The sequence below is a fragment of the Pristiophorus japonicus genome, chromosome 30 (genome assembly GCF_044704955.1).
Source record: "Pristiophorus japonicus isolate sPriJap1 chromosome 30, sPriJap1.hap1, whole genome shotgun sequence".
NCBI lineage: Eukaryota > Metazoa > Chordata > Chondrichthyes > Pristiophoridae > Pristiophorus > Pristiophorus japonicus.
Window position 1 is genome coordinate 1,174,780 of NC_092006.1, and position 23,465 is coordinate 1,198,244.

At 49.2% G+C, this 23,465-nt stretch overlaps 1 protein-coding gene across 1 annotated transcript; it reads left to right on the forward strand.

Annotated features, from left to right (window-relative positions):
• The first annotated feature begins 46 nt into the window (after positions 1-46).
• Positions 47-22,767, forward strand: anp32e (acidic (leucine-rich) nuclear phosphoprotein 32 family, member E). The gene is made up of 7 exons (XM_070868516.1): positions 47-285; positions 12,066-12,215; positions 12,729-12,851; positions 14,206-14,362; positions 14,931-15,109; positions 18,618-18,678; positions 19,886-22,767. The coding sequence occupies exons 1-7, from the start codon at positions 232-234 to the stop codon at positions 19,951-19,953; spliced, it is 792 nt and encodes a 263-aa protein (XP_070724617.1). The 5' UTR covers positions 47-231; the 3' UTR covers positions 19,954-22,767.
• Positions 22,768-23,465: the final 698 nt, after the last annotated feature.

Below are 23,465 nucleotides of genomic sequence, written 5' to 3' on the forward strand. Positions count from 1 at the left end.
GGCAGGGGCCAATGGGCGGGCGAGGGGGGGGGGGGCGGGACACGCAGGGCTGTGCGGCGTGTGTAATGGAGGCTGAGTAGCTGTGGGGAGATAAAGGCTGTTTGTCCTTGGTGGGAGCCCGTGTGTGTGTGTGGGGGGCGAACCAGGGCGAGGGAGAGAGAGAGAAGCATCTTTATTTATTTATTTTTTTTATTTTTTTCTTGTTTTTTTTTATTAAAAAAAGCTGGAAAAATGGAGATGAAGAAAAGGATCAACCTGGAGCTGAGGAACAGGAGCCCAGGAGAGGTAGAGTTGGACATTAATGGAGTGAAGCTCGAACACCACATGTCACTTGTGTCTCTCATCCCTTCCCCTTCAAAAAGCAAACTCCTCATTACTCTCCTCCTGCAGGGCTGCAGTTTACATTGTAATAGTTTCCTCCTCCTCCTCCAGTGTTTATATATGTTTAAATATTGATGTTTATAAGAATGTTTGGGACATTTTAATCAGCATGTGTTTTTTTTTTTCCTTTTTGGATGTGAAACTTTTCTGTTGAGGTTCAGCACTGTTGGGTTGGGGGTGTTTGTGCCAATTTGTCTTTGTGTGTGTGTGTGACTTTTTAAAGAACCCAGTTTGTGTGTTTGGGAGGTGAGTGGGGTCTCTTAACCCCCCTCGCCCAAATTCAGAGTCAATCCTGAAATGTTTGTCAAAGGTGCATTTTTATTAATGGTGTTCATTTTCAGTAATCATCATTTTTTTTTTGCAAAGGCCTGTTTTATGAATTATATTGTTTCTTAGGAATCATTTATTGAGAACTTTTTTTTTTCCCCCCCAACAAATGTGCTGTTGAATAATTACAGTTCAGCAAACCTGACTGAATGCCAGGTTTGAGCAGTTTGTTGACACCGGGGAGAATCCTGAAGCTTATCATTCCTGGGATGGTTGATGAGGTTTTTATTTGCAAGTTTGTGTACAAAGTCTCAAAGATCTGTTCTGTATTTCAGCCTTTTAAAGATGCATGACCTCAGTTTGTACATATTTTTTCAAAATTCCACATTGTTCATTTAAAATTGTAACTGGGCAGGATGTTGTTTTGGTTCTGAAGTTACAACTCTTAAATGCAATTACATTTTTTTAAATCTATAAACTTCAGCAATTCTTTCAAACTGCATTCAGTACAAAGAAAGTGCAGTTGATTTTGAAGTAGCTGTAGTAATATCCGCTCTCCTGTATGTCCATGCCTCAGATCCAATGTATAGAAGGCACCTCAAGTTGCTGGAGATGTATCACCAACGATGTCTCCACAAGATCCTGCAAATCTCCTAGTAGGACAGATGCACTAATGTTAGCGTCCTCAACCAGGCCAACATCCCCAGTATTGAAGCACTGACCACACTCGATCAGCTTCGCTGGGCAGGCCACATAGTCCGCATGCCAGATACGAGACTCCCTAAGCAAATGCTTTATGCGGAGCTCCTTCATGGTAAGTGAGCCAAAGGTGGGCAATGAAAACGTTACAAGGACACCCTCAAAGCCTCCCTGGTAAAGTGCGACATCACACTGACACCTGGGAGACCCTGGCCACAGACCGCCCGAGGTGGAGAAAGTGTATCCGGAAGGGCGTTGAGCTGTTCGAGTCTCCACGCAAAGAGCGTGAAGAGGTCAAGCGCAGGCAGCGGAAGGAGTGCGCGGCAAACCAACTCCACCCACCCCTTCCCCCGACGAATGTCTGTCCCACCTGTAACAGGGTCTGTGGCTCTCGTATCCGACTGTTCAGCCACCAGAGAACTCAGTTTGGGAGTGGAAGTAAGTCTTCCTCGATTCCGAGGGACTGCCGATGATGATGATTGTTTGATACAACTGTTCCTACTCCATACTGCCCCCAGGTCACAGAATCGTCATTCAAACCTGGTATCATTCCCCCTGCCCCCCACCTTCCAGTCAGGGTGGCATTAAGCGGAAGGCACGATATAAATGCAAGTTATTGAGTTGTAAATTACCTGTCCCAACGCAATGAATGGCTATTTTATACCATCCTGTTGCATGTCTGCATCCTTCCAGTCTCTGCCTCTCCATCTCTACCCCAACCCCACAAAATCAAGTAGATGGAAGTTCTAACATACTTGGTCTGACCAGGTATTTACCCCCTTTTTAATGTCCTGTGCCATTGCCTGCAAATTCACTTCCAAGTGGAAGAAGTATGGGATGGATGATGTCTGGCCACTGCTGCTTCCTGGATCTAGATTGACAGCTGGGTTTGGCCACAGTCGACATGACTGATCAGTGAAAAATCAAATGTGGACCTATGTATAAGCAGTGTGGTATGGAACCATACAGACAAGACCCTGATCTGTACTGGATGAATTGATCTCTGCCAACCAACCAACAATGGTGCAGCCATTGGCAGCAGCACCTCCTTTCTTAGAGACGGCAAATGGCCAGTGTTCCTACCTCTGACCTGGACTGGGTGTCCCTGTTGGGTGAGGAGAGGATTGAGTTTGGCTGTGAGGCCTTGGACGGTAGAATAGCCCATGGACTAGGGCACTTGGTGACTGGCCCCGTGTAACTGTACTCGAGCAAGTTATGTGCCTTCAGAAGAGGAGAAAAATCCAGCAGAATTTGTATTTTCTCTCTGAGCTGAGGGCTTGTGTGCGGTCCCATTGCGGTAAGATGGTCTCTAAGTTGAAGATCTGCTATAATATTTCATGGTGGAGCAGGCTCAACAGGCTGAATGTCCTACTCATATTTCTTGTATTCTGGGGGGATTGTCCTATGAGGAGAGATGGAGTAGACGAGGTCTATATTCCCTAGAGTTTAGAAGAATGAGCGGTGATCTCATTGAAACATAAAATTCTTAATGCTTGACGAGGTGGATGCAGGGAGGCTGTTTCCCCCGGGCTGGGGAGTCTAGAACCAGGGGTCACAGTCTCAGGATAAGGGGTCGGCCATTTAGAACGGAGATGAGAAATTTCTTCACTCAGAGGGTGGTGAATATTTGGAATTCTCTACCCCAGAGGGCTGTGCATGCCCAGTCATTGAATGTATTCAAAACAGCGATCAATAGATTTTTTTTTTTGGATATTGAGGGATAGTGCAGAAAGGCGGAGTTGATATAAAAGATCAGCCATGAACTCATTGAATGGTGGAGCAGGCTCGAAGGGCCAAATGGCTGACTCCTTCTCCTATTTCTTGTGGAAGTTTTATGGAATTTCTTGAGTTGCCAAACCTATTTTGTTTAGTGCAAAATTTGAAAAAGCACTTTATTTGCTACCCCTGGGTGTGCTGTCTCTGGTTATATGGCACCATCTCCCTCTCCTCTCCTCAGCATCCCACATGCTTTGTGAGTGGATCTAGACTGTGACCATTGGCAGAATATTCAGTCTTTGGAGGCATCATACTGAGCCCAATCATGCCTTTGTCCAGATCTGCAAACTATAGAACGTCACCAGGCGTGTAATCAGACAGAATTTGACACTAAGCCGCATGAGTAAACACTAGGACAGGTGACCAAAAGCTCGGGCCAAGAGGCAGCACTCGAGGAGCATCCTGAAGGAGGAGAGGGTGGCGGAGAAGAATTCCAGAGCTTGGGGCCCAGGCAGCCGAAGGCACAGCTGCCAATGCTGGGGCGATGAAAGTTGGGTATGTGCATGAGGCCAGAATTGGAGGAAAGATGAATTTTCGGAGGGTTCTAGAGCTTCAGGAGGTGATTGGGTTTGAACACTAGAATTTTAAATTTGAGGTGTTGATGGACTGGGAGCAAATGTAGGTCAGTGAGCACAGGAGTGATGTAGGTCCGAGGCTAGATCCTTGGGGACTCCAAAGGTAACGGTGCGGGAAGAGAAGCCGTTGCAGGTGATTCTTTGGCTACGGCTGGAGAGATTAGAATGGAACCAGGCGAATGCAGTCCCGCCCTGCTGCACAACGGTAGAGAGGTGTTGGAGGAAGATGGTGTGGTCATTCGTGTCACAGGTTGGAGACAGATCGAGAACAATGAGGAGGGATAGTTTACCGTGGTCACCGTTGCATAGCATGCCATTTGTGACTTTGATTAGGGCTGTTTCAATGCTGTGGCAGGAGCCGAAACCTGATTGGAGGGATTCAGACATAGAGTTCCAGGAAAGATGGGCACGGATTTGGGAAGCAACAACATGTTCAAGGGCTTGGGCAAGGAAAGAGGGGTTGGAGATGGGGCGGTAGTTTGCAAGGAGGGGGTCAAGGGTGTGTTGTTTGAGGAGAGGGGTGATGATGGCAGGTTCGAAAAGAGGAGGACAGTACCCGAAGAGATGAAACCATTAACTATCAGCTAGCACGGGAGCCAGGAAGGGACGTTGCGTGGTCAGCAGTTTGGTAGGAATAGGGTCGAGAGAGAGGAGGTGGGAATCGTGGACAAGGTGACCTCTGGGTGGGTGTGTGGGGCAATGGGCGAGGAAAGGTACGGGTTCAGGACTGAAATCGGAAACCTGGGGGAATTTTGTCTTGATGGGTTAGGGGAAGGGAGGTTGGGTTTATTTAGTTGTTTGGGGTACTATATGGTCAAGTGGAACTGGCCTGGGATTGTGAGAAAACAGCTGTCCTTGAAGTTACCTTGGGCTTGGCGTTGAGTCTCGATGGTGATGGAGTCTGACTTGTACTGCTGTCGGCATTAGGTGCAGGAGCAGAATCTGACTGCCGTTTCACCTCGATAATATGGGTCTGGTATCCAAGGCATACGCCAAGTGGAGGCAAACTCTTCACACCTGAACCTGAATTTTGTTGAACCCTTTCAGCTGCCGACTCTGCCAGTTCTTTGGGGTCTTCGATGGGGACCAGTAACACCCAGCAAGGAAAAGCGGGTCGGTCGCAGTTTTGTTCTCCCAGTGGCTTCCCAAGAACAGCGTGTGTGTTCAATAATTCTAATTTAAACAGTTTAAACGCAGTCAGTTCATCTTTGCTGCAAGTCAGCAACCAGCACTGACTTGCTAAAGCTGCATGCTCCGCCTGCACAGAACCGCTTGGTGATGAATCAGGTTGTCTCCTCCAGTCCCCGCTGACTTCATCTCAGCTGCACGACTTCCCAAGCCCCCCCGCAGCTTCTCGGCTCGACATTCCTGGTGGTGGTGGGCAGTGTCCTCCAGCTCCCTCTGCGACATTATTGAGAGCTGGTTCCTGCTCCTCCCATCGGGTATCCCAGGCCAGAGAAACTCGTGACCCTGGCAAATTTATCTGGTGCAGCCAATACCCCAGTGTGAGATCCCAGCATTTCCTGAATTGGTTGTGTTGTGAAAGTTCCCCTTCCCCTCTTGCAAGTGGCAGCTTGTGCTGCACCGACCGGATCTGTGGGCGTTGATGGGTCTTTGAGCATGAGCCTGGCTGAGAGTTTGTGGCCTGTTTGACTGTAAGGGCTATGACTGCCAAGCCTGATCCTACCTTCGCCTCTCCACCCTACAAGTGCCACTTGGATAGTGATCAACAATCCATGCTTCTCTTGCGGCTGAGGGGTGACTTGATAGATGTCTTTTAAAGTTTATGAACGGTTTTGATCGAGTGGATACAGAGAGAGTGTTTCCACTTGTGGGGAAGAGCAGAACTAGAGGCCATCAATATAAGATAGTCACCAAGAAATCCAATGGGGAATTCAGAAGAAACTTCTTTACCCAGAGAGTGGTGAGAATGTGGAACTCGCTGCCACAGGGAGGAGTTGAGGTGAATAGTATCAATGCATTTAAGGGGAGGCTGGACAAGCGTATGGGGGAGAAGGGAATAGAGGGTTATGCTGATCGATTTGGATGAGGAAAGACTGGAGGAGGCTGGAGTGGAGCATAAACGCCGGCACGGACTGGTTGGGCCGAACGGCCTGTTTCTGCTCGTTTATCCGATGTAATTCATTGCCCCTCCTGCCCAAGGGCAGTTATCGTGGAGCCGTTGGGTCGAGCTTCTGAACACAGACTAGGGTTCGAACCTGATTTCCTGGTCTGTGGTTCAGTGGTGCACCACATAGTGCATGTATCAGAGAGTCGCTGGGTGATTACATGTCGTTCCTGTTACTTCACACTTTCTTGTAACACTTTCCCCATCTCCCGCGACTGAATTACTGAGTAATTTCATGGCCGATAGAGTTTCGTTACTGTTTTTTACAATATTCTACACTCCCCAGCAATACTGTTAGAGCTGCGAATGGGAAGGAGAGACTCGCACCAGGTCCCGCTCACCCATCACCCCCTGTGTTCGCTGACCTACATTGGTTTCCGGTTAAGCAATACCTCAATTTCAAAATTCTCATCCTTATTTTCAAATCCCTCGATGGTCTCTCCCCTCCCTATTTCTGTAATTTCCTCCAGCCCCAAAACCCCCTGAGATCTCTGCGCTCCTCTAATTCTGCCCTCCTGAGCATCCCTGATTATAATCGCTCCACCTTCGGTGGCCATGCCTTCTGTTGCCTGGGCCCCAAGCTCTGGAACACCCTCCCTAAACCTCTCCGCCTCTACCTCTCTTTCCTCCTTCAAGACGCTCCTTAAAACCTCCCTCTTTGACCAAGGTTTTGGTCACCTGCGCTGATTTCTCCTTATGCGGCTCGATGTCATTTTTTAAAATCTCAATACTCCTGTGAAGCGTTTTGAGATGTTAAAGCCGTTATATAAATACAAGTTGTTGTTTGCCGTAGGGCTAACTGCGATGGAATAGCAGGCGAACCTGGACAGCGTGTAGGCCAATGAAGGACGGTCAGTTGTGTCCTGTACCCGAGGGCAGCCTCCACATGTAGCATCAGATCCCATCGCTGGGCACCCACAAGGGCAAGAAAGCATTTGACCCGTTTGGCAGCATCGTGCTGAGGTGTGGTGTATCTGAGTGATTTCTGGGCTTGTTGTGGTTTTCAGGTGCCTGTAGTATATGGATCCTGAATTAAAAAGGAAAGGCTTGCATTTATATAGCGTCTTTCACAACCTCGGAACGTCTCCAATCTTGTGCAAGGATTACATTTCAGTACGACCCATTTGGTCGAGCAGCCATGAGTGTCTGCTATCCTGCTTCATCAGCCTGGCATCTGCTAATGCTGATTCAGAGCAGTGCTTGCTCCACTGGTGGCTCTGCTCATCGTCCGAAGTATGGTCCCTGCTGTAGTGATGCCCTTCATGACTGAACAGCTCATCCTATCTCTTTGAAACATAGAAAATAGGTGCAGGAGTAGGCCATTTGGCCCTTCGAGCCTGCACCACCATTCAATAAGATCATGGCTGATCATTCCCTCAGTACCCCTTTCCTGCTTTCTCTCCATACTCCTTGATCCCTTTAGCCGTAAGGGCCATATCTAACTCCCTCTTGAATATATCCAATGAACTGGCCTCAACAACTTATACGTTTCTATGAGATCCCCTCTCATCCTTCTAAACTCCAGTGTATAAAGGCCCAGTTGATCCAGTCTCCTCATATGTCAGTCCAGCCATCCCTGGAATCAGTCTGGTGAACCTTCGCTGCACTCCCTCAATAGCAAGAACGTCCTTCCTCAGATTAGGAGACCAAAACTGAACACAGTATTCCAGGTGAGGCCTCACCAAGGCCCTGTACAACTGCAATAAGACCTCCCTGCTCCTATACTCAAATCCTCTCGCTATGAAGGCCAACATACCATTTGTCTTCTTCACTGCCTGCTGTACCTGCATGCCAACTTTCAGTGACTGATGTACCATGACACCCAGGTCTCGTTGCACCTCCCCTTTTCTAATCTGCCGCCATTCAGATATTCTGCCTTCACGTTTTTGCCCCTAAAGTGGATAACCTCACATTTATCCACATTATACTGCATCTGCCATGCATTTGCCCACTCACCTAACCTGTCCAAGTCACCCTGCAGCCTCTTAGCGTTCTCCTCACAGCTCACACCGCCACCCAGTTTAGTGTCATCTGCAAACCGGGAGATATTACACTCAATTCCTTCGTCTCAATCATTAATGTATATTGTAAATAGCTGGGGTCGCAGCACTGAGCCCTGCGGCACCTCACTAGTCACTGCCTGCCATTCTGAAAAGGACCTGTTTATCCCAACTCTCTGCTTCCTGTCTGCCAACCAGTTCTCTATCCATGTCAGTACATTACCCCCAGTACCATGTGCTTTAATTTTGCAACCAATCTCTTGTGTGGGACCTTGTCAAAAGCCTTTTGAAAGTCCAAATACACCACATCCACTGGTTCTCCCTTGTCCACTCTGCTAGTTACATCCTCAAAAAAAACTCCAGAAGATTCGTCAAGCATGATTTCCCTTTCATAAATCCATGCTGACTTGGACTGATCCTGTCACTGCTTTCCAAATGCGCTGCTATTTCATCCTTAATAATTGATTCCAACATTTTCCCCACCACTGATGTCAGGCTAACCGGTCTATAATTACCCACTTTCTCTCTCCCTCCTTTTTTTTTAAAAAGTGGTGTTACATTTGCTACCCTCCAGTCCATAGGAACTGATCCAGAGTCGATACAGAGTGAACTCTTCTCAACAATAGTCTTTGTGCACACCTTATTGATGCTGTTGCTGGCACAGTGTGCTGGTTTGGGAGAGCTTGATGTGTGTCGACGCTAGCTAGAAACACAAACAGGAAGCTGTAAATCTCTCTCCCACTGTTGATGACCACATTACAGGCTTTGTGACCGGCCAAAGGAGGGGGTCGGCACATTTAACGGGCGGGACTGTCGCTGCCCTGATGCATGAACGCCCACAGGAAATTCCTGCAAACTGCAATAGTGGCTGAACTTTGGGGGGTGGGGGGGGGAAGTGATACACTACATAATCTTTGTTGGGAGGTGGAACTCTGTCCCTTCAGACCCCAAAGTCTTGAGCCTCTGGTCAGTTAAGGAAACTTTGCAAATGTTCAGGCTTCAGCTCTGAAGCACCCAGCATTTTGGGATGACTTTGTGTCTGTAACACAGTGTGCACTGCATATCAGATTGTGTAAGCACCCGTTTAGTTTCTATACAGTGGGTGGGTCCGTGCACCAGCCCTTAGCTGTTCAGTTTCGAAGGTCGGTGAGCTATGGCGTCCCTAATGGTCGCCCAGGGAGAGGAGGTGACCCTGCTAGGCTTCCTGTCGTTCAGCTGACAGCAGCTGCTATCCTGACCTTTCAGTGATGGGAGGATGCTAATCGTCTCTCCCGACAGATGCTGTGTGTTCTGTGAGGCCGGTGTGAGCGCTCCGTGCACCGTTCTGGTTCCTGGCCACCTGTAGAAATTCCTTGACTGCAGACGCTTACTTTGATCAGTCTCTGTGACCGTGGTGGGAAGTGGCAGGACTTGGCCTTAACACAGCCACGTCGTCTCCAGTCATTCCTCACCTAACAATGGAGCGGCCTTGTAAACGCCTCCACTGTGCAAGTTCAGCAAAGGCTCAGTGTGTCTGACTCCGATCATGGTTACAACTTTCCTCACTCGCCATCTCTAATCTGTTGCATCCTGAGGTCTGTTTTCTGTCCGCTGTTCACACAAAGGTGTGATTTACAGCCCGTTTTCTTTTCACTGACAGACGGTACTAGATTATTGAAGTGATGGATTTGTGGAAGTGTGGGGCAGAGATTTCCTGATGACCAGAGGAGCTGGAACTAATGTTCAAATTCCGGGCGGTCCCATAGGAGGAATTGCGTTGAATACGTGCTGCTGACTGGGCCAGATATAACCCCTTTCCGTTAATAAGATTTATCGGACACTGGTCGCCCTGCCAGCTGCAGGGCATTAACCTAGACATGCGGCATAACTGGACCAACCTGCCTCCCGAATCTGGGAATGTTATAACTGGAAACCCAAAAGTGCAGCACGGTGGGTTTCCCAGAAATGGGAGTGGCAGTGGGGGTAGATGAGATTAATACCCGTGTAGTTACACCAAGCTTGGGTCAGACTGGAGGAGGAGGAGGAGGAGGGTGAGGTTGGGAAGGCGTTCCACAGATTTGAAATCTAGGGAAAGGACGTCCTAAATGTACTCGGTATTAGGAGGAAGAAGTGGACGGTGTAATTGGCGAAATATGAGCAGGATGAAGCGGAGGTTACAATGTGGGGAGGGACTGGCAGCTTCACCTGCCCCTGACACTAACTCTGTCCCGTGCATGGGTATCTCGCTGTAAGCGGCAGCTGTCTGTGTGCCTTGTGTTATTGGCAGCGATCCTCCGGCCCTGGCGGCTGTGTGAATCGTGCAGACTGCTTCCCCAAGGTGTCCGACACTTGCCATTGCTCCTCCATTGGATCACCTGGGGTCCCTGGCTGCTGTGTTCTTTCCCCACCAGATTCTCCTGCCGTTGTTGTGCCCAGGTGATCCAATGTGTAAGCAGCTGGGAATATAATCCTAAACTGTACCAGGAGATTAATTCCAATATCCCCTTGTGCTCTCCCTGTTAGGGTGCGTTTCCAAAGGCCCAGCCTCCCCTCTTCTGCACACACCCCCCCCCCCCCTCGTTGGCCTCTCAGTCGACCACTCGCTGCCCCCCCTTCCCTCAGTCGACCACTCGCTGCCCCCCTCCCTCCCTCAGTCGACCACTCGCTGCCCCCTCCCTCCCTCAGTCGACCACTCGCTACCCCCCTCCCTCAGTCGACCACTCTCTACCCCCCCTCCCTCCCTCAGTCGACCACTCTCTACCCCCCCTCCCTCAGTCGACCACTCGCTACCCCCCCCTCCCTCAGTCGACCACTCGCTACCCCCCCCTCCCTCAGTCGACCACTCGCTGCCCCCCCTCCCTCAGTCGACCACTCGCTGCCCCCTCCTCCCTCAGTCGACCACTCTCTACCCCCCCCCCTCCCTCAGTCGACCACTCTCTACCCCCCCTCCCTCAGTCGACCACTCGCTGCCCCCCCCTCCCTCAGTCGACCACTCGCTGCCCCCCCCTCCCTCAGTCGACCACTCGCTACCCCCCTCCCTCAGTCGACCACTCTCTACCCCCCCTCCCTCAGTCGACCACTCGCTGCCCCCCCCTCCCTCAGTCGACCACTCGCTGCCCCCCCTCCCTCAGTCGACCACTCGCTACCCCCCCCTCCCTCAGTCGACCACTCGCTGCCCCCCCCTCCCTCAGTCGACCACTCGCTGCCCCCCCCTCCCTCAGTCGACCACTCGCTGCCCCCCCCTCCCTCAGTCGACCACTCGCTGCCCCCCCCTCCCTCAGTCGACCACTCGCTGCCCCCCCCTCCCTCAGTCGACCACTCGCTGCCCCCCCCTCCCTCAGTCGACCACTCGCTGCCCCCCCCTCCCTCAGTCGACCACTCGCTGCCCCCCCCTCCCTCAGTCGACTACTCGCTGCCCCCCCCTCCCTCAGTCGACCACTCGCTGCCCCCCCCTCCCTCAGTCGACCACTCGCTGCCCCCCCCCTCCCTCAGTCGACCACTCGCTGCCCCCCCCCCTCCCTCAGTCGACCACTCGCTGCCCCCCCCCCTCCCTCAGTCGACCACTCGCTACCCCCCTCCCTCAGTCGACCACTCGCTGCCCCCCCCCTCCCTCAGTCGACCACTCTCTACCCCCCCTCCCTCAGTCGACCACTCGCTGCCCCCCCTCCCTCAGTCGACCACTCGCTACCCCCCCCCTCCCTCAGTCGACCACTCTCTACCCCCCCTCCCTCAGTCGACCACTCGCTGCCCCCCCTCCCTCAGTCGACCACTCTCTACCCCCAGTCGACCACTCGCTGTCCGTCCCGTCCCCCCCCGTCGACCACTCGCTGTCTGTTCCCCCCCCCCCCCCCTCAGTCGACCACTCGCTGCCCCCCCCCACCCCCAGTCGACCACTCGCTGTCTGTTCCCCCCCCCCCCCCCCCCGTCGACCACTCGCTGTCTGTTTTCCCCCCCCCTCCCTCAGTCGACCACTCGCTGCCCCCCACCCCCAGTCGACCACTCGCTGTCTGTTCCCCCCCCCCCCCCGTCGACCACTCGCTGTCTGTTTCCCCCCCCCCCGGATCAATCACTCCCTGCTCCTGATCAACCACCACTATCTGGAAGGGGGGGACCGTGGGTACTAATCGGGAGCCAGACTGTCGGTGTCACATTATGTTCATACACCAATTGCAATCCGTGCTGCCGTGAGTCACCAGAGTATCATTGCATCAAAATGAGCGTCTGTCACATGCCAGTTTTTTTTTTCCCTCCCCATTTCAGATCGCGGAGCTAGTAATTGACAATTGCCGCAGCAACGAAGGGGAGATTGACGGCTTTGATGACGGTTTTAAGGAGCTGGAGTATCTCAGTATGATCAACGTGGGACTCAAGTCTCTCGCCAAACTCCCAAACCTGAATAAACTCTTAAAGGTCAGCTCTTGCAGCGGTGAATTCTACAAGTAGTTTGTCCTGGGGGGGGTTGCAGTAATGGATCTATTTCTGTTAGGGGTGGCGGGGGAGGGCTTGTGTGGAGCTTGTCTGGTTTCTCCCCCCTTCTCTTCGTGTGTCAGCTCAGGCAGTGTTAGCATTGCCGAAGGTGGAGGGCGTCATCGCTGAACCTGAACCTGATCCTGATCCTGTCCTCTCTCGTGGACCTTCCAGCGACAGAACAATCGTGACTTCAAACTCAGCTAATTTTATTTTGTCTCCGTGACCTGAGGGCAGCGTGCCCCCCCCCCCCCCACGCTGGCTGCACTCAGCAACCTGTGTTTAGACCGGTCGGTGATCAAACCACAGGTTTTGCTGGGAGGGGAGCGGGAGCTTGTGTGCTGTTTCCTCATTTACTTTGAAGTGGTTTCTAAGACATCTGCGGTAATGTAATGTTGTGAATGTCGACCTAATCTATCTATCTCTCTCTCTCTCTCTCTCTCTCTCGTTCCACAGCTGGAGCTCAGTGATAACTCCATCTCGGGTGGACTGGACTTACTAACGGAGAAATGTCCCAACCTTGTGTACCTCAACCTCAGCAGCAATAAAATCAAAGACTACAGCACAGTGGAGCCTCTGGTAGGTGACCCTCTGGGTGATCTCGCAGGTCGGGCAGTATCTGCGTGTTAGATGCAGCAAATGCTGGAAGCACACAGCAGTTTGTTTGGCGGAATAGGTTATGGGCGTGGGTGGAAACCCTGCCCCAGCCAGCCACACAGCTGAAGCACTTGTTGGAGTTTATTTCTGGTGTTTTGAAGGATTAACTGTAGGTGGGACAGCCTGTGGTACCACGCGACCTCCCGACTCCGCCAGTGTTTGTCTACATCAGGAGCTCTGATTTTCCAGGGGATGGGAGCTGCTGCTTGGGATCCTCCAGCTCCCTGTCGACGTGTTTATGACCCCCTCTCTCTCGCATTGTCGGGATCTGTTTGTTGCTGGCCCTTTGTTGTTTAGTAATTTCCCTTGTTTTTCCTCACTGGGCTTCACTCAAAATAACACTGATTTGTGTAGTTTGCCAAGTCATTAACTGGCGTGCAGGAAGCCCTCTGGGTAAGAAAAGGCCAATCATCATTGTCCTATCCCCTGCAAGGACATTTCTTTTGTCTGTTTCACACTCTTTCTACCAGGCTGTGTTTGCAATAAAAGACTTGTCCCTTATGTCCCTGGAATACCCCAACAGCCAGTGATACCTTCTGACTGGTGCATCCCTCACTCTCTGTCCCGTGTATCGTGCTGACGACTGGACAGGTTGCGCTGTGACCTGATCAACATGAAGGTGGGTTCACCTTATTCCTCGATGAAGGCACCTGGCTTTTTCTGTGTGGGGGGTGGTGCTTTAAGATGTAAAGTGCTCTCTCTAGGGTTGGGAACCACACTGCAGCAATAAATGCTGAGTAAATCTGAAGTAATGGTTCTCTCCTTTCGCCTGTTCTTTCTCCCAATGACTGTCTCCCTCATTAATACGGAAATCAACTCTCCCCTGAATTTTCCACTCTTCCTTCCGAGCTGCATACTTGTACTTCATTGGCTGTAAAGAGCCTTGGGATGTTCTGAGGGCGTGAAAGACTGTAGAAATGCAAGTCTGTCTGTCTTTAGGATATTTAACTACGAACTCCTTATCTCCTTCGGTATTCCCTTTGGACTTTCCCCCCTAGACTCTAGTGATGTCCTACATTGTGGGTCTCAGCCTGTCTTTCACCAGTTTTTTGATGCGAGAGTCCTGTGCCAGTTTGTGATCCACACCAGACTCCCTGGATTGTTTTGTTCTGACGGCTGTTGGTGATTTGAGTCTGACCAAAGCATTTAATGTCGTGTTAAATAGCCTTTTGAGTGAACTCACTAATGGGGTTGATGCATGCGGCCGAACAGTGTGACTAATATCAAGTTCAGGTCCGATATTTAACATTGGTTTCTTTTTTTAAACAAATTTCAGAAAAACCTGACGCATATGAAGAGCTTGGACCTGTACAACTGCGACATCTCCAATCCCAGTGACTACCGAGAGAGCATCTTCAAGCTCCTCCCACACATCACTTACTTGGATGGCTTTGACCGAGATGACCAGGAGGCCCCAGAGTCTGATGATGAGGGTAAGAGATGTACGTTTGGGGCTGAGGGACAAACTCTCCCACGTCGGACACGCTCTGCTTTCACCGTTTGGCGTTCTCTCTTGTTGGAAGGATGATCCTATTTTCACCCCTCCCTCGAGGGAACGGAATCTCACTTTGGTACAGCCCCTTCCAGTACCTTCCCCAGGTAGCTGTTCTTTGTGTCAGTGTCACCGGGAGCGTTGCAGCCAGGTCTGAGCAGAATGATGCAGCACAGAAGGTGGCTCCCTGGCTCCGTGGGGAGTGGCCGTTCTCTGATGCCTTGTCCAAGTGCCCATTCGGTGACTGTTGGCAGGCTGTTTGTTTCTGGAGAAGTTGATTGTGTGAAGCTTGTCCTCCCACAACATCCCTGGTTTGGGTAACTCTCAGTCCCAGCAGAGGTCAGCTAACTCGGTCAAACTGTGGCTCCACTACTCACTGGGTAAAACTAGCACTTCAGCGAATGCCGAGGAGGTGAAAATTGGGGTTAATGCGAGTCTTATTTCCTTTGGTGCTTCAGTATTGTAGAGAGTGACTGCTTTATGTAAAGGATCTCCATTTTCTTCTACAGAGGAAGGTGAGGATGATGAAGATGGAGCTGCCGCTGCAGGGGAATATTATGATGACGACGACGATGATGATGAGGAAGAGGAGGATGAAGATGAGGAAGATGAAGAGGAGGAGGAGGAGGATGAACAAGAAGAGGTGGAGGAAGTTGGATTGTCCTATCTCCTGAAAGAAGAAATTCAGGTTTGTTTCTATAATCTGCTGGTGGAATGAAGGGGGCCCTGGGCTGGAACTTGGAACATAACAGGAGCAGGAGTAAGGCCCCTCGAGCCCGCTCTGTAACTTCTTGCCTTCCCTGAAGCTGGTTTCCTGCTGGGGTACAGTGCTCGTGTGACCATTCTTCACAGTCTGAGTGTTGGCAGACAGCTCCAGCATGGAGGAGGCATTGCAGCTAAACCCAGTCCAGTCTTTGAGTTAACTGGGAGGCAATCTGAAGCAGGAACCATGGCAGACCTTGCCCCCTCCAGCCCCCGTCATCTCAATCGGAGATCACCTGACTCAGCAAAGCAATCAGCACTTCCACTCCCCATGTACCTCTGACGTACAACCAAGGAATTTGTTTTTTATTCCTTCTCTTGTTCCTTCTGTTTTATATGCAGTCTATAGATATACTCTGTGTAGTCACTGTATAGTTGCATAAGATGGAGACTTGTTACCTGATGTACTATCAGTAAGGTTTACACTGTGTATATACATGCTGGCACCACTAGAGGGTGCAACTGGTGGAGACCGGGATTTCCTGTCCTGCCCTGGTGGCAGGGGCTGTATAAAAGGGGAGTCATCATGCGGCTGCCTCACTCTGGAGTTATGAGTAAAGGACCATGGTCACTGTAGTTTAAGTACAACACATTGTCTCATGGAGTCATTCACAAGTACACTACAGACATAAAACCTTCCATTTTTGCTTCATAGAAACATAGAAAATAGGTGCAGGAGCAGGCCATTCAGCCCTTCTAGCCTGCACCGCCATTCAATGAGTTCATGGCTGAACATGAAACTTCAGTACCCCCTTCCTGCTTTCTCGCCATAACCCTTGATCCCCCGAGTAGTAAGGACTTCATCTAACTCCCTTTTGAATATATTTAGTGAATTGGCCTCAACTACTTTCTGTGGTAGAGAATTCCACAGGTTCACCACTCTCTGGGTGAAGAAGTTTCTCCTCATCTCGGTCCTAAATGGCTTACCCCTTATCCTCAGACTGTGACCCCTGGTTCTGGACTTCCCCAACATTGGGAACATTCTTTCTGCATCTAACCTGTCTAAACCCGTCAGAATTTTAAACGTTTCTATGAGGTCCCCTCTCATTCTTCTGAACTCCAGTGAATACAAGCCCAATTGATCCAATCTTTCTTGATAGGTCAGTCCCGCCATCCCGGGAATCAGTCTGGTGAACCTTCGCTGCACTCCCTCAATAGCAAGAATGTCCTTCCTCAAGTTAGGAGACCAAAACTGTACACAATACTCCAGGTGTGGCCTCACCAAGGCCCTGTACAACTGTAGCAACACCTCCCTGCCCCTGTATTCAAATCCCCTCGCTATGAAGGCCAACATGCCATTTGCTTTCTTAACCGCCTGCTGTACCTGCATGCCAACCTTCAATGACTGATGTACCATGACACCCAGGTCTCGTTGCACCTTCCCTTTTCCTAATCTGTCACCATTCAGATAATAGTCTGTCTCTCTGTTTTTACCACCAAAGTGGATAACCTCACATTTATCCACATTATACTTCATCTGCCATGCATTTGCCCACTCACCTAACCTATCCAAGTCACTCTGCAGCCTAATAGCATCCTCCTCGCAGCTCACACTGCCACCCAACTTAGTATCATCCGCAAATTTGGAGATACTGCATTTAATCCCCTCGTCTAAATCATTAATGTACAATGTAAACAGCTGGGGCCCCAGCACAGAACCTTGCGGCACTCCACTAGTCACTGCCTGCCATTCTGAAAAGTACCCGTTTACTCCTACTCTTTGCTTCCTGTCTGACAACCAGTTCTCAATCCACGTCAGCACACTACCCCCAATCCCATGTGCTTTAACTTTGCACATTAATCTCTTGTGTGGGACCTTGTCGAAAGCCTTCTGAAAGTCCAAATATACCACATCAACTGGTTCTCCTTTGTCCACTTTACTGGAAACATCCTCAAAAAATTCCAGAAGATTTGTCAAGCATGATTTCCCTTTCACAAATCCATGCTGACTTGGACCTATCATGTCACCATTTTCCAGATGCACTGCTATGACATCCTTAATAATTGATTCCATCATTTTACCCACTACTGAGGTCAGGCTGACCGGTCTATAATTCCCTGTTTTCTCTCTCCCTCCTTTTTTAAAAAGTGGGGTTACATTGGCTACCCTCCACTCCATAGGAACTGATCCAGAGTCAATGGAATGTTGGAAAATGACTGTCAATGCATCCGCTATTTCCAAGGCCACCTCCTTAAGTACTCTAGGATGCAGGCCATCAGGCCCTGGGGATTTATCTGCCTTCAATCCCATCAATTTCCCCAACACAATTTCCCGACTAATAAAGATTTCCCTCAGTTCCTCTTCCTTACTAGACCCTCTGACCCCTTTTATATCCGGAAGGTTGTTTGTATCCTCCTTAGTGAATACCGAACCAAAGTACTTGTTCAATTGATCCGCCATTTCTTTGTTCCCCGTTATGACTTCCCCTGATTCTGACTGCAGGGGACCTACGTTTGTCTTCACCAACCTTTTTCTCTTTACATACCTATAGAAACTTTTGCAATCCGCCTTAATGTTCCCTGCAAGCTTCTTCTCGTACTCCATTTTCCCTGTCCTAATCAAACCCTTTGTCCTCCTCTGCTGAGTTCTAAATTTCTCCCAGTCCCCAGGTTCGCTGCTATTTCTGGCCAATTTGTATGCCACTTCCTTGGCTTTAATACTATCCCTGATTTCCCTAGATAGCCACGGTTGAGCCACCTTCCCCTTTCCATTGAGATTCTGCTACTACAATCATTAAATTTTATCTCCTGCCAAACAAGTGTCACAATGTTGCCTGGTCTCTGGATATTTATAAATGGAACTTGAAAGAGGGAGGGAGTGAGCAATCCTTCCTCATCCTGTGCTGTTTTCTACCATGTCAGCTTTGGCTCAGTGAGTCAGAAGGTTGTCACTTGAGCATGTAATCCAGGCTGATACTCTATTGCAGTACTGAGGGAGCGCCGCACTGTCGGGAGGGGCGGTACTGAGGGAGTGCCGCACTGTCGGGAGGGGCGGTACTGAGGGAGCGCCGCACTGTCGGAGGGGCAGTACTGAGGGAGTGCCGCACTGTCGGAGGGGCAGTACTGAGGGAGCGTCGCACTGTCGGGAGGGGCGGTACTGAGGGAGCGTCGCACTGTCGGGAGGGGCGGTACTGAGGGAGCGTCAAACTGTCGGGAGGGGCGGTACTGAGGGAGCGTCGCACTGTCGGGAGGGGCGGTACTGAGGGAGCGTCGCATTGTCGGGAGGGGCAGTACTGAGGGAGTGTCGGAGGGGCGGTACTGAGGGAGCGTCACACTGTCGGGAGGGGCAGTACTGAGGGAGCGTCGCATTGTCGGGAGGGGCGGTACTGTTTCCTACATTAGAACAGTGACTACACTTCTCTTTGGTTGTAAAGTGCTTTGGAATGTCTTAAGGCGGTGAAAGATGCTATATAAATTCAAGTTCTTTCTTGCAGGATGATGATGAGGATGATGACGATTATGTTCATGAAGGAGAGGAAGAGGCAGATGATAAAGGTATGATTTTTATTTGTTCAAAGCGGTGTGTGTGTGTGTGTGTGTGTGTGTGCATGTATACTACATGGAATCATAGAATGATACAGCACTGAAGGAGGCCATTCAGTCCATCATGCCTCTGCTGGCACTTTGGTAGAGCTATCCAATTAATCCAACTCTGCTCTTTCCCTATAGTTCAGTAGTTGTTTCCATCAAGTATTTATCCAATTCTCTTTAGAGCGTTCCTACTGAATCGACTTCCACCATCCTTTCAGGCAGTGCATTCCAGATCACCACTCACTGTATTTATTAAAAAGAAACGTTTCCTCATATCACCTCTGGTTCTTTGACCAATCACCTTCAATCTATGTCCTGGTTACTGACTCTTGTGTGGAGTAGTGTCACCAGACTAAGTTCAAATCCCACCATGGCCCTTTGAGAATTTAGATTCCGTTTTAACAAAAAGCTGGCACAATATCAACCTCTGATGCTGCCTTCGCTTATTGTGGGCAGCTGTCTTTTCTCGGACAATTTCCAGTTACCATTCGCCATCACCACAGAAATCAATTAAAGGCACCGCTGATGATGACCTGCAAGCATGCCGGCTAGTCCAAGCATTCAGGTAGCTCTTCGTGAATCCTCCCCCAAGTTAAATTGCCTCGATTACTTACCCTCTACCTACCGTTTAAAGCTATAGTTTGAAAGGAATAAATTAACTCTGTAGACCGGTTTCCTTGTCATTTGAAATATACTAATTTTTCTCAACAAATGGCCATAATGCGATTGCACAAACTGTGAGCTGGTTAGTTTCCGAGTTCCTGCTGCTGACTTGTGCAGCTCGCCGCCCATGTAATAAGGCAGTCCACACCGCTTTGTGTCGTTTATTTGATTCGGGCACTAGCGTCTGTCACATGTCGCTACCTTAACCCATTTGGATTAACTTTTAATACACTCTGTAGTGTGTCTGGGGCAGTGATGGTTTAACTGTCCACCGCTTGTAACGGGTGAATCGCGTTAACACCAGCACGCCCGCCCGCCATAAGGTACCTGTAAAAGTGGCCGTCGAGCTATTGGACTTTTGTACAAACCCAACCGGTTCACTGACGTCCCTTTTTAGGGAATGAATCCCGATGAGTCAGGATGAGCTGGTGTGAAGTTTGCAGGAGGTGCGTGCAACATACTGACTTCATATAGCCACATAAAGTTCTTTATTTTTCTTTTCCTGCAGGAGGAGATGCTGCTGCTCAAGGGCAGAAGCGGAAACGAGAGGCAGAAGACGAGGGGGAGGATGACTAGTAATTCCCTCTGTCGGGCATGACCAAACTCCTGTTCTGTCACAATATGACTCTCTTGCATTCTTGCTATTCTTTAGATGGTAACTGTCACAATGGGAGTTGAAGGGGGAGGAGGGGGGGGGGGCGCGAGAGAAGGAGAAGGAGAAGGAAGAAGTGTGCCCTGGGGGAAGGAAATTATTTGATTGTACTTTAAAACCATTCCAGTTTTACTGGCAATGTTCCAGACGCATTTGTGTTGCCCTTTTTTCATTTTTTGCAATCCCTTTCCACGGGAGCCTGCCTAGGTGCGTGCAGGGATCCAAATAAAGTTTTGAAGAGTTGATTTCTTGTGATCTTTCACATGGGGAGTCGAGGCTCTGGTGAAGGGAGAGGACTCGACCGGACCTCGCAGAGCAGATTTAATTTGGCACGCATTTTAAAGTTCGACGTTGTTTTTCTGTTTAAGTTTCTGTGCCTACATTTACTATGTAATCCTGTCACGCTGTAATTACACCCTCCGGCCAGTGGAGATGCTGCAGATTATAATTACAGCCTGGTAAGCTTGCATGGGAAATTTCCAGTATAAACATGGACGTAGACATTTATAAAGGAAAGTTGACAGTGCACGGAAAGTTTAAAAAAATAAATAAATCTATTCCCCAAGATTCATTTTTTTTTTTCTGATCTCTGTATTCGGTGGTAACATCCTGAGATCTTCATAATGTGCTGCTCCTGGTCTTTGTTACTCTGCTTTCCATCCCATGGGCTAATTCCAGTTGTGATCAGTAGTTATAGTTGAGACTAGACCCAATGGGGTGCAAAGAGCATGTTGTTGGGAATGTCTCCCTCAAACTATAGACGTCCCACATAATTGTGGAGGAGTCTCCCTTTTATACTAAGAGGGGAAGGAAGAGAACACTTCCCCACCCCCCACCCCTGGCCAGCTGGTACTGAGGCCAACTCAACACAGACCAATGATGGATTGTTCAATCTATGACTTTAGGTAAACTTGCTCTCAATATCTGTACAAGATCTTTCGGAACACGGGTGATCCATTTTCCTGCTTGCTAATGTCTCAATTGCTTTTTCCTTAATGTCCCCAATTGGAGAGGCTGAACCCCTGGAGGCGTTTCTGGGGAGTTAAAGGGTTCAGAGGGCACTGGACAGATGGCTTTGTTGTTGCAGTTTATGACTGGGGTCAGTTTGTACAGTAACAACTACTCCAGTGGCTGTGGAGAATGTACTGTGTGCTACAATTATTCCTCTGGCTCAGAATTTCCAGTCTTTCTGTTCCTGAAGGCTTTTTTCTGATCATACTGCGTTGGAGGTAGATCCGGGAGCATCTCGGCCTATCTATCGTGGGGGGGGGGTGGGGGGGGAGAAGAAGATAGGAGGAGAGGAACAAAGGGATGAGAACATACCATTATACTATGTTGCAACATTCAACTGCAAACTATTTGATTGGAACTGGGTTTTACACTGATGGTTTAAACGTTCTGAGGTGCAGCTGGGTGTAATTTATGCAAGTGCTGTTTTATGTAGATTGCTGGCCACTCCCTTCAGCTCCTATCAGTAAAATGCATTTTTAACTGTAAAACTGTTGCTGAGGATTCTTCTTTAGATGCAGACAGTTGCTCACTTGTAGGGGTGGGTTTTGTATTCGTAGATCTTGTGTTTTTTTTTTAGCGATACCTATAAACGAGCACAATTTGAATTTATTTTTCTGCTCTCTGGATTGGAGGTGTTCCTTGTGAATCAAAATCTGATCAATCAAGAGAAGTTGTAAATTATATTTTTTGTTGCCCTTGCTCCAGTTAAAGGGAATTGTGCAATCTTGGTGCATTTATTTCTACGCTGTGGCCAAGGTTTGGTCTTTTATTTGTAATCTCTCCCTACATACAGCTTGTAGAGAGAGTGCATCGGCAGACAGTCTGTACACTAGCTCTGCTCTTGCACGTTACTCTAACTGGCTAAAGGATGATATGGGGTGACTTCCCCTACCACTTCCCTGTCTCTGGCCTGGTCAAGTCCAGCATTTCCTTGTGATGGGGAGTGCAGGTGTTACTCTGCATCATCTCTCCTCTGTGCACCATGCCAGTGGACAGCTTTATAACCATCTCCCTCCCTTTCTTGCCCCATTCCATAAATAAACTCTGATTGTGCTCGAACTGTGACACACCAGTTTTTAAGGACACTTTGTAAATAGTCTGGTCTGCTTTTTAAGAGAAAAAATACTCTCCCTCTTGTGTTTAAATTGTTTTTGGAAGAATAGGTTTTTTTTATTTTTGGTTTTAGAATATACTGTATTTGGATGAAGCCATGGTAGGATTTTTAAATTTGGAATAATGAATTTGGAGCATTGTTCTGCTTCAGCATATATATCTCAACCAGAGCGGTTACTCTGCGGTGGTCCGTGAATCTTTTTCAAGTTGCTTTTTCCAAGGATATTCCCAGGACACATTCGCGTGTGTTGATTCCTCGCTTACTTCCAGCAGTAAATGTTCTCCTTTCGCACTGACCTCAAAATCCTTTCTCTGTGATGATTAACGACAGCAACAGATTTGTGAAGTGGCTTTTTTTTTTAAAGTGTGTATACGGATTTGTTTTAGATTTATCATTCTCTTCTCTTCTTTCTCTCTCTTTCCCCCTCCCCCCCCCACAATGTGATCAGTGAGCCTTCCTCCCTATCCTGTATTTTAATTATTGGGGGGAGGGTAATTTTAGCCATCCATAGAACCTCCTGGGAACAGCTCTGGGTCTGTTTTGTGCTGTAAACTTAATGCTGGTTTTTATAAATTGAAGTTGCACAAAATAAAGTTCCAAATGTTTCAATAAAGTCTTGCCTTGTTTCTGGGTGACAGCGAGGGAGTGGCTTCTTCATCATAGGCAGTCCCTTAGAATTGAGGAAGACTTGCTTCCACTCTTAACGTGAGTCCTTAGGTGGCTGAACAGTCCACTATGAGTGTCACAGTCTCTGTCACAGGTGGGACAGTGGCTTCTTACACAATGTGTACAACACCAAAAAAAAAAAGCAAACAAATAATGCAGGAAATCTGCAAAATACTCAGTAGGTCAGACAGCAGTGGTGGTGTGAGAGAGGGAGAGAAACAGAGTTGGCGTTTCAGGTCGATGACTACCACACAACTTGAACAAAATAGTGCGGATGCTGGCAACCCGAAAAACACTGCAGGTCAGGTAGTGTCTCTGGAGAAGTCAATGGCTTGTGTCCTTTGCTCTGAACTGTGTGTGTGTGTGTGGTGATCGCTGGCAAGGTTGGAGGAAAGGACGGTTAGAATGATAGTGATTGGACTCCTACTATGCTCTTTCAGCCCATCGTGCCTGTCCCAACTCTGGCAGAGTGATCCAATTAGTCCCACTCTTTCCCCCCCCCCCCCCCCTGCCCAAACCAGCAAAACTATAAATAATTTGTGGTGAAAAGCAATGGTCCTTGGCCTGCTGCCATTTGCAGAGAGTTTGCAAGTGGTTTTGTTAAAAGCACAGAACTTGAAATGCCCCTGGTGCGGGAGGCTGGGC

Coding starts and splice junctions, on each gene's coding strand:
- anp32e (XM_070868516.1), top strand. CDS start 232: ATGGAGATGAAGAAAAGGATCAACCTGGAGCTGAGGAACAGGAGCCCA. Junction 12,216..12,728: donor ACCTGAATAAACTCTTAAAG/GTCAGCTCTTGC, acceptor CTCGTTCCACAG/CTGGAGCTCAGTGATAACTC. Junction 18,679..19,885: donor GGAAGAGGCAGATGATAAAG/GTATGATTTTTA, acceptor CTTTTCCTGCAG/GAGGAGATGCTGCTGCTCAA.